Source organism: Giraffa tippelskirchi, chromosome 3 (assembly GCF_054371585.1).
Source record: "Giraffa tippelskirchi isolate mGirTip1 chromosome 3, T2T-mGirTip1v1.2.pri, whole genome shotgun sequence".
Classification (NCBI taxonomy): domain Eukaryota; kingdom Metazoa; phylum Chordata; class Mammalia; order Artiodactyla; family Giraffidae; genus Giraffa; species Giraffa tippelskirchi.
The window spans coordinates 175223440-175233953 of record NC_137277.1 but is presented as its reverse complement, the minus strand read 5'-3'; the positions used below and the strand labels follow the sequence as shown (position 1 = coordinate 175233953).

Below are 10514 nucleotides of genomic sequence, written 5' to 3'. Positions count from 1 at the left end.
GCAGAGACATTACTTTGCCAACAAAGGTCCGTCTAGTCAAAGCTGTGGTTTTTCCAGTAGTCATATATTGATGTGAGAGTTGGACTATAAAGAAAGCTGAGCGCTGAAGAATTGATGCTTTTGAACTGTGGTGTTGGAGAAGACTCTTGAGAGTCCCTTGGACTGCAAGGAGATCTAACCAGTCCATCCTACAGGAGATCAGTCCTGGGTGTTCATTGGAAGGACTGATGTTGAAGCTGAAACTCCAATACTTTGGCCACCTGATGCGAAGAACTGACTCATTTGAAAAGATTGAGATGCTGGGAAAGATTGAAGGTGGGAGGAGATGGGGATGACAGAGGATGAGATGGTTGGATGGCATCACTGACTCAATGCACATGAGTTTGAGTAAGCTCTGGGAGCTGGTGATGGACAGGGAAGCCTGGTGTGCGGCAGTCCATGGGGTGGCAAAGAGTCAGACACGACTGAGCAACTGAGCTGAATTGAAGAAATTTAAGCCTGCCATTTACTCTTTTCAATATATTAGGGGCACTTAATGATAGCCACCAAAATCCAGCTTTTTAGTCACCATTTCTCCATTTGTAAATGTCAAAGAATTTCACCCACTGTATACCTTTTGGTCTTTATCTCATCCAGTTTCCTACAAGTGAATGTTTAGCAACTTCACTATTAGAGCACACCATGGACCATCAATACACTACCTGACAGGCTGTGATCCAACTCCAGAGCCCATTCTTAGCCTGCTTGTTAGACCATGATCTTAAGTTGAGTTCCCTAGAAATAGACGCTGCGATCAAGTCTCTTACTTAAGTAATTTATTTTGTGTTTCTTTGCTAGAAAGGGATGAGGGAAGCAGGACAGTATTGGGCAAAAAGCTAAGGATGGATGTATTCAGACAGGCTCCAGCCTAATCCCATGGGATGCACAGAGCATGAAGGCTGGGTCGACGGAGGCAGCCCCCAGGCCAAGGCCGTATAACCTCCAGGTGAAGTTGGCTCCACTTGGCTGAAGGCAGTGCTCTGGGGAGGGCTGGCATCAGCAGCAGCTGGGTAATAAGACATTTGGCCAAAAGGGGAATTTCCAGGACACCAACAACATCCACTATTCCAGAGAACTGTCCTCATTTGTTTCCTGAAGAGCAAACACTTCCTTGAAATTCTTCTCAAATTCTGCCTCCAGTCTAAGCCCCATTAGGCCAAAGTCACTGAACTGGAAAAAAATAATAAAATGAACACAAAATAACGATCTTTATTATCAATATCACTGGACACTCTGCAATTGAGGATGATCAAGACTCTTATCTTTGACATCCTGAGTTATGTGAAACAGGTTATGCTTAAAAACTCATGTAGTGAAGAGTTACTTGTGCTTCTTAAGAGCATGATTATTTTGTATTAACAGGACAGGAATGGAAAATCATGACCACACTTGAGAGCTCTTATTTATTTGGCTATGTTATTGATTTCAGTAAGAGTCAGAAAAGTAATCTGTGTTCTTTGTAATAGTGCAAATAGTACTGGGTGGCTGTGTTAGCTCAGTGACCTTCCTTTCCTGTTGCCGTGGAGCGACTAACCCTGTGTGCTGAGTACTGAAACCCATGCGCCCAGAGCCTGTGCTCCACAACAGCAGAAGCCACCACAATGAGAAGCCCGCATGCTGCAACTAGAGAGTATCTCCTCACTTGCCTCAACTAGAGAAAGCCCTTACACAGCAACGAAGACTCAGTGCAGCGGAAAACAAATAAAATAAAATAAAATTTTAAGAAAGGAAGAGAAAATGAAATGGAATCAGAGAGAGCCACTTGCCTTGTAAGAGGCCCTGTGGTTCTGAAAGATGAGACGCATGTCCTGCACAAACCCTTCCATGTGGGAGTAGCCCTGCTCATTCAGCCTCTTCTTGATCTTATCCAACCACATGGGTTCCTTGAGGTTTGCAGCAGCCTCTTTAATCTAAGGAAAAACAAGAGTCACTGGGAGCATTACTGGCAGAGTTCAACGTGTGCCTCCTGTGGATTCCCATCAAATCTGGTAGAAATACAACAAGGTAACAATAACAGTAGCTCATTCTCTTGCTCCCATGGGATTCCGGCCTCGAATATCACAAGTGCCAGTTTCCAGATGGGGTAACATCATGGCAGCCTGAGAGTACTGTTGGTCATGGTTACTGATGATCAGTATGTATCTACATGTGCTCATTGGTGTCTGATTCTTTGTGGCCCCATGGACTGTAGTCCACCAGGCTCCTCTGTCCTTGGGATTTTCCAGGCAAGAGTACTGGAGTGGATTGCCTTTTCCTACTCCAGGGGATCTCCTCGAACCCACGTCTCCTCTGTGTCCTGCATTGGCAGGTGGATTCTTTACCGCTAGCACCACCTGGGAAGCCCCTATTGTGGTTACTTACATAATAATAATATGGAATCCTCGCAAAAAAGGTGCTCTCTGAATGGCAATAGACCTTCAAGAGGAGGAACTCACATTTCTGCAAAAGAAGGAAGCTGTGAACAAAAAGCAGCTTGGAGACATTGAGCCCCATACACATATCCAGGCCAAGCATGACTCACACCAGTCTCTGGAAGTTTCCCCAGATGGGGATGGCTCTTGGACACAGACGTGCAATGGCTGCAAACAAGTTCCGGTGTGACGTGAGTGTGATTGAGTCATGGCTCACCCTGTGGTTGCCTTCCTCCTACCCTGTGCATGACTTTTCACACTTGAATGGGAAGGCTTGGGTTCTCATATAACTCACCAGCTGCTCCTCTGGCTGTATCGGCCTCGCCAGGACCTCAGATTCCCTGAGACCCTGCTGGTTTCCTGAAGACTCCTTCATCCTGCAGAAGGTGCAACTCCACGGGTTCCTGCGGGGCCAGGCATAAGTGAGCAAGGACAAGGTCCCTAGAAACACCTGCCATTCCCATGTCTGCCACTGTCCTCCTTTCAGGAACGTTGGTGGACACAGCTCTGGGAGGAAGAGGGTACCTCCAGGGTCTCCAAGACCACCACATGGGATCTGAGTTAATGACTCCCATTACAGTGTGTGGAGCTTGTGTCAGAGTGAGTAGCGGGCTCTCCTTTCTGTGTCCACTTCTGGGAGCACAAGGAATCCTGTCCGACCGGCCTGAGTGTCAAAACTGGGCCTTACCTCTGGGGTTCTCCGGCTTCCCTCAGCCCATCAATAATGTGACAAATTGAGGGAACCAGCCCATGCTACCTGTGTTTTCTGAATAAGCACAGAACAGCCAACTCATTGGAAAAGATCCTGCTGCTGGGAAAGACTGAAGGAAGGAGAAGAAGGGGGTGACAGATGATGAGATGGTTGGATGGCATCACCGATTCAATGGACATGAGTTTGAGCAAACTCTTGGAGATGGTGAAGGACAGGGAAGCCTGGGTTGCAGAGTCGGATACAACTGAGTGGCTGAACAACAGCTGCTGCTGCTGCTGCTGCTGCTGCTGCTAAGTCGCTTCAGTCGTGTCCGACTCTGTGCAACCCCATAGATGGCAGCCTACCAGGCTCCTCTGTCCCTGGGATTCTCTAGGCAAGAGTACTGGAGTGGAGTCCCATTTCCTTCTCCAATGCATGAAAGTGAAAAGTGAAAGTGAAGTCGCTCAGTCGTGTCCAACTCTTCACCACCCCATTGACTGCAGCCTACCAGGCTCCTCCGTCCGTGGGGTTTTCCAGGCAAGAGTACTGGAGTGGGGTGCCATTGCCTTCTCCGGAACAACAGCAACAACAACAATAAACAAGTGCCTTTCCACCCCTGTGAACAGGAGTCCAGGTTGGAAAACTTCTAGGAAAGGACAGGAGCAGCATGTGGACAAAGGACCCGGCTGTGAGCCTCAGCGTCCTAGAGGAGACTGAGGGGCAAAAAGCATCCACCTGCCACTGCCCGCATCTTGAAGCAGTTCTCTGCATCATACCGCTGGACCCTGTACCCATGGGCCTGCTCTTTCCCCATCCAGGCACAGTAAGAACTAGGCAGGGAGAGTGGGCATGGCCAGGGGGAAGGTCCCCAATCAGGAGGGGCAGCATCTCACGCACTTCTCAGTTTCCACGGGCGGGATGTGACAGTCCTCGTGAAAAGACCTCGAACAAGTGTCACAGCAGAACAGCCTTCCTCCATCCCGGCAGGTCTCACACACATCTGAGTTTCCCAGCTAGAAGGTAAAACAACATCTATAGCCCCAGTGAGACCCCAGAAGGCCAGCACTCTGGGAATCAAGAACCCACTGCCTTTGTGTGAGCCTGAATGGATGCATATGCTTCTCCCTGAGACATTAAAGAACAGCATGGTGTGGGCATTTCAGAAGAAGAAATTGTGCTCTGCAATGAAGTTGACAAGGAAGAGCCCATATGTCAGACCAAAAAAGTCTTCCCTGTAAAACCAGAGAGTCTAACACTGAAAGACTAGCAGCAAAACTAGGTAATTTTATAGGAATTTATTACCTTGCAGATGAGAGATAAAGTCCTGAAATAAAGTGTTACATGTGTTTGCCTATACCACAAGAACTAAATTGATTCCTGGAAGGGTGATATATTGAGAACTTAATCAGGTGGATTAAACTTGTTAGTATTGAAAGCAGTACAAGATTATTTTAACAATTATTTTGAGTCTTGTTCTGGCCTTTTGTATGAAGCTACTTCTGTTGGGTGAATTGGGATTTTGGCTATTTCTTATGTTTTTGAAATGGCCATATATGAGGAAGTGCTAGCCCCAAGGACCATCTTGCCTAAAGTTCCCATTCAATGTTCTGTAGCATCCTCAAGGAGATCCTCATATGGGGACTGAAACTGCTCTGGCATGGAGCCATGGGACCATGTTTCTTCTCTTCAGTGTAAACACTCATAGATCACCATCATCATCGTTCCCTGAAAGTAATGACCCCTCTCCCCAGAGGAATAAGGAATAACAGATATAACCAATCTCTAAGAATCATGTGCATGCTCAGTTGCTCAGTCATATCCAACTCTTTGTGACCCCATGGACTGTAGCCCACCAGGCTCCTCTGTCCATAGAGTTTGCCAGGCAAGAAGACTGGACTAGATTGCCATTTTCTTTTCCAGGGGATCTCTCCAACCCAGGAATCAAACCCGCATCTACTGCATTTCCTACACTGGCAGATGGATTCTTTACTACTGAGTCACAAGAGAAGTCCCTAAGAACCTCACATTTATGTATTTTTTAGTAGATTTATCTACCTCTTTGTTTCTAGTCCAGCTGCACATTAGAACCTTCAGGGTAGTGTATATAAAATATTAATGTCCTGGTCCCAATGCCAGAAGTCTGAATCAGTTTGTCCAGGTGGGGCAGAGCTATGGTATTCCTCTTTAATTCATAGAATGGGTAATTTTGTGTATCAGAATCATCTGGGGACTTTTAAACAATCCTGATGTCCAAGTCTTAGCCTAAACTGATAAACAAAATTTCTTCTAGGTTGGAATCCCAGCAATGCTATTTTCCAAAGGTCTTAGTTGCAGCCTAAGTTGAGTATTAGTCAGAGCAAAGTCTTTTATTAAGGCATGGGGTTTAGGTCAATGATGAACTGTCCTGTAACATCAGTCCCAGAGACATCACTTTGCTGACAAAGGTCCGTCTTGTCAAAACTATGGTTTTTCCAGTAGTCATGTATGGATGTGAGAGTTGGACCGTAAAGAAGGCTAAACACTGAAGAACTGATGCTTTTGAACTGTGGTGTTGGAGAAGACTCTTGAGAGTCCCTTGGATGGCAAGGAGATCAAACCAGCCCATCCTAAAGGAAATCAACCCTGAATATTCATCAGAAGGACTGATGCTGAAGCTCCAATACTTTGGCCACCTGATGATAAGAAGTGACTCATTGGAAAAGACCCTGATGCTGGGAAAGATTGAGGGCAGGAAGAGAAGGGGACAACAGACAATGAGATGGTTGGATGGCATCACCGACTCAATGGACATGAGTTCAAGCAAGGTCTGGAAGTTGGTGATGGACAAGGAAGCCTGGCGTGCTGCAGTCCATGGTGTCACAAAGAGTTGGACACAACTGAGTGACTGAATAGCAACAACCAGTCCCAGGAAAACTGAGTAACAGCAGTGAGGGTTCTCTTGCTGGAACAGTTGCTTCCTCTCCCCTGTGGACTCTTTGCCGTGGGTCTGTACTGATGTCCATCCCAAACAAGCCACACAAACACTGGACTCCAGCACTGTTTAGATGACTGAAGAATCCTTCATTTGGCCAAGGGTCAGAAAGAGTGTGAATAAGATCCAAATCTTGTTGGGGGCATTACTTTGGAGGTAAAGTATATGTAAAGCTATTTGACTATCCCTTCTCTATTGGATGCTGTGCATCAGCATTACTGCATACTATCCCACCTGAGTGCTGCCCCCTGGAGTTGTGCAAAGGTGAATCTGCTGCAAATGGCCATCTTGTTGCAGTTGTTGCTGCTGCTGCTAAGTCGCTGCAGTCGTGTCCAACTCTGTGCGACCCCATAGACATTAGACTATCAGGCTCCCTCGTCCCTGGGATTCTCCAGGCAAAAACACTGGAGTGGGCTGCCATTTCCTTCTCCAATGCATGAAAGTGAAAAGTGAAAGTGAAGTCACTCAGTCGTGTCTGACTCTGAGCGACCCCATGGACTGCAGCCTACCAGGCTCCTCCGTCCATGGGATTTTCCAGGCAAGAGTACAGGAGTGGGGTGCCATCGCCTTGAAAGTAATCAAAAGGGCTTTCCATGTGGCTCAGTGGTAAAGAATCTGCCTGCCAGTGCAAGAGTTGCGGGTTCCATCCCTGGGTTGGGAAGATCCCCTGGAGGAGGGCATGTCAATCCACTCCAGTATTCCTGCCTAGAGAATTCTATGGACAGAGGAACCTGGCAGTCTACAGTCTATAGTGTCGCACGGAGTTGGACTTGACTGAGTGACTGAGCACACATGCACACACAAAGCAGCCAATCACATGGTACCAGTTTGAGTTAAAATGCCCTGTGATTCGCTAGATGGTGACCAGCTCAGCACCATGATGGTTCCCTCAAGACTGGATGCAGGGCTTCCATACAGAACCTCCTAGCCCCAGGTGCATTTCTCTGCAGGATCCATGAGTGTTTAAACCTTAACCTGCCAGCTTCACCTGGCCTGTTCCTTCTGGCTGATGCTTACAACCATCGAGCTCTCCCCGTACCTTGGAATAGAAGTTTGGGATTTTTCTTTCCTTCTCTACTGCCTTCTTAAAAATGCTGCTCTCCCTCTAATTTTCTCCTTATCCCCCATCTGTAGGTCAGCTGTGCCCATTACTACTTCAAGCCCAGGCTCTAGGGACCCCAGTGGTCTCAAGCTCTGTATCCTATTTGCACCTTCAAGGGGAAAGGAGGAAATGGGAAGGTTTCCACTGAACAAATGGAAAGGATGCTTTCAGGTCAAGACACCCAATACCAGAACCATGTACTTGAGGTAAGGGATGTATCTGCTGTGCCCTGCTCATCACACATGGTGACACACTCCACCTGAGTATGAGCGTGCTTCAGGGAAATGTGGTGATGACCCAGAGAGCGTGTTGAGGGAAAGGCCTGCATGAGTGTGGATCACAGGTGGGAGTTAGTACTTACACAAAGGTCATCTACGGTGTTGTCATGAGACTTTGGTCCTCTTTTCTGCAGAAAAGAAAGATTAAATGACAATATAGAAATATTGTGATGTATGCATCCATCACTTATTTAAACACCGATCACTAGAGGGATTCAAGCCACGGTTCACCCATTACTTCACACCTGTTTTTATGGATACACATATCTACTTGGAAAATAAAAAAGTACCGAAGGACCACCATTTAGCCCAATGCAAGTTCTATTCCTTGGCTCTTAGATGCAAGGTGGAGCCATCTGGTGACTTTAGTCCTGGTTCCCACAGATGGAATTGGTGGAACTCTGTTGGTTTTCTTACTTCAAGAGGCCCTTGGGCATTTTTCTCTACATTATAAAATGCCATCAAACCAGAAGGAGCTGCAGTGAGAGTATCAAGCTGAAGATTCATCATCAACAACCCAGGTGAGTCCTGGAGTTCATGCAAACGTCCCAGAGGAAAATGCCACTGCCTGTCACAGGTCTCCTGGGGCACAGCCTCAATGATAAAATGTGCCCAAACTTTCCAGGGCTGCAGCTCTTCTTCCAGAAGGTCACCCTTCTCTTCCCTCCCTCTGAATCCCAAGAAATCAGCTAGCTGACTCTTCAAAGGTAACTGACTACCACCCACTAGCTTCATGTTGCTTTCCAATATTCAGTAGAATGACCTGGCCTCCATCCCTCTTGGGCAGGGGTTTCCAACCTCTGGGATCTAATGCCTGATGCTCTGAGATAGAGCTGAGGTAATAATAATAGAAATAAAGTGCACAACAATAAGTGTAATACACTTGAATCCTCTGGAAACCATCCCTCCTCCCCAGTTTATGGAAAAATTGTCTTCCATGAAACCAGTGCCTGGTGCCAAAAAGGTTGGGGACTACTGCTCTAGGACACAGGCAGCCTCAGCTTTGATCTCCAGTCAGGGCAGAGTGGTCATGGACAAGTGTAATCCAGCGGTTAATGACCTGAGAGGTGGCTATGTCACTGCCCACCTTTCTATTGTTCATTCTAAACTCACTGCTTCCCAAATGGCTCAGTGGTAAAGAATATCCCTGCCAAGCAGGAGACATCGGTTCAATCCCTGGGTCAAGAAGATCCACTGGAGGAAGAAATGGCAACCCATTCTAGTATTCTTGCCTAGGAAATCTCGTGGACAGAAGAGCCTGGTGGACTACAGTGCATGAGGTCACAAGAGTGGGACACAACTTAGCAACTAAGCAACAATAACCCTATTAGTTATTCTTCCATGTTAGTCAATGAAGTTGAAAGAATTCTTAAAGTCAAGGATATTGTTTTAATCTTCTAAAGACCATTGGGCACTTAGTAAGCATTCAATAATTGTATGTTGGATGAGTGAATAAATGAGTATCATTTCACTTAGGAAATCCCCTGGAGGAGGAAATGGCAACCCACTCCAGTATTTGTGCCTAGAGAACCCCGTGGACAGAGGAGCTTGTGGGCTACAGTCCATGGGGTTGCAAAAAGTCGGACACGACTGAGTGACTAATACTTTTTTTTTCCACTTAGGAAAAGTGATTACTTGCTATCTCTTAAGCATATATTACCCAGCATTAAAAAGATTGTTCTAGAGGAATGTTGTTGTACAATTGCTAAATCATGTCCAGCTGTTCACAATCCCATGGACTGTGGCACGCCAGGCACCTCTGTCCTCCACTATCTCCTGCAATTATTTTACAACACTGCAATTGCCATCAAAAGGTGTTAGTGACCTTTGTCAGGAGCCAGGAAGCCATCATATGGTGCTGAGAGTGACAGTGAAGATTCCAAAAGCCAAGGAAGAAAGAGGTTCTGAGACGCACAGAGGACCCGCAGAAGTAGTAATAGGTCCTGAGGTTTACAACTTGGGAAACATCAGCTCTTTCTCATAGGGAGATGCAAAATGAAGAGGCAACTGCCGGTTGCTGCTAAAAAGTGCTATACCCATGACTAAGGGTAGAATCTGTTGGTAGGAAGATGCCAGCTTACTCGGGTAAACCAACTGAGTCACTCTTGGCACATGGGGAATGATACAGATGCTGGTCTTCAGGATACTCACTAAGTAGAGCAAATAATAGTTCCCTGTAGGAAATCCAGCAGGTGAAATGTCCCAAGGACTTAGAGTTCCAATTGTCCAGAACCTCAGATAACATCAAGTCCTGGATCTCACATTCCCAGTGGAAGATGAAGTCCCATGGGTGAACTATGTATGACCTGTCTTAGAAGTCTATGAATGTCTTGATTGGCCATTTCTTTTCTAAAATTTTTTTGGCTGCACCATGCAGCATGTGGGATCTTAGTTTCCCAACCAGGGACTGAACCCGTGCCCCCTGCATTGGAAGGGCGGCATCTTTATCACTGCACTGCCAGGGAGGTCCCTTGAATGGCCATTTCTACATGGAGTACATAAGAATGGCACTTCTCACCTCCATCTTCTTTCCAAGTTCTCATTCATACCCAAACTTGGAAAAGCCATCTCAGTGTCCTGAATCTACACTGCACCTTACATATTTGTTGTCTCCATAGAGAAAGGAATCACTTTCATAGACAGAAGGAAGGTCTGCACAGCAAAAGAGTGGCATCAAAGTAACCAGTTTTCTTGGCCAGCCCCTCCTATACAATCCACTAATCTCCCAAGAGCTTCCTACCCTACAGCAGCATCTTCATGAAGGGCAAATAATGGCCTCCTGTAAAAGAATATGTCTGTGTGTAGACTACTAAGGGGTGGAAGGGGATACAAATGATCAGAAAAGAAATATGTTTCTTGTTGCCTATCTTACAAAATGGTATATGGACCAAGATAGACTATCTTAGACTGGGATTCTCTGAATGACTGTAAATATACCTTCACTCCATCAAATTTCATCAAAGTTAGGAAATAGTAACACTGATTTTAAAAATCTGGGTTTGATTTGAAGATGACCTTATCA

The 10514-nt window shown here is 46.2% G+C and overlaps 1 protein-coding gene across 35 annotated transcripts in view; it reads right to left on the bottom strand.

Moving 5' to 3' along the window:
* Nucleotides 1–798: 798 nt before the first annotated feature.
* LOC145543570 (nuclear body protein SP140-like protein) overlaps nt 799–10514 on the bottom strand; it is an 80049-nt gene continuing 70333 nt past the window's right edge. For all 35 annotated transcript variants that reach the window (XM_081585511.1, XM_081585493.1, XM_081585492.1 and 32 more), the window contains 6 exons: nt 7576–7620; nt 4039–4154; nt 2746–2854; nt 2401–2478; nt 1806–1949; nt 799–1209 (listed from right to left, as the gene is read on the bottom strand). In XM_081585511.1, coding sequence (XP_081441637.1) covers nt 1102–1209; nt 1806–1949; nt 2401–2478; nt 2746–2854; nt 4039–4154; nt 7576–7620 — 600 coding nt within the window. In that variant the 3' untranslated portion in view covers nt 799–1101. The remainder of the gene's footprint in view (nt 1210–1805; nt 1950–2400; nt 2479–2745; nt 2855–4038; nt 4155–7575; nt 7621–10514) is intronic.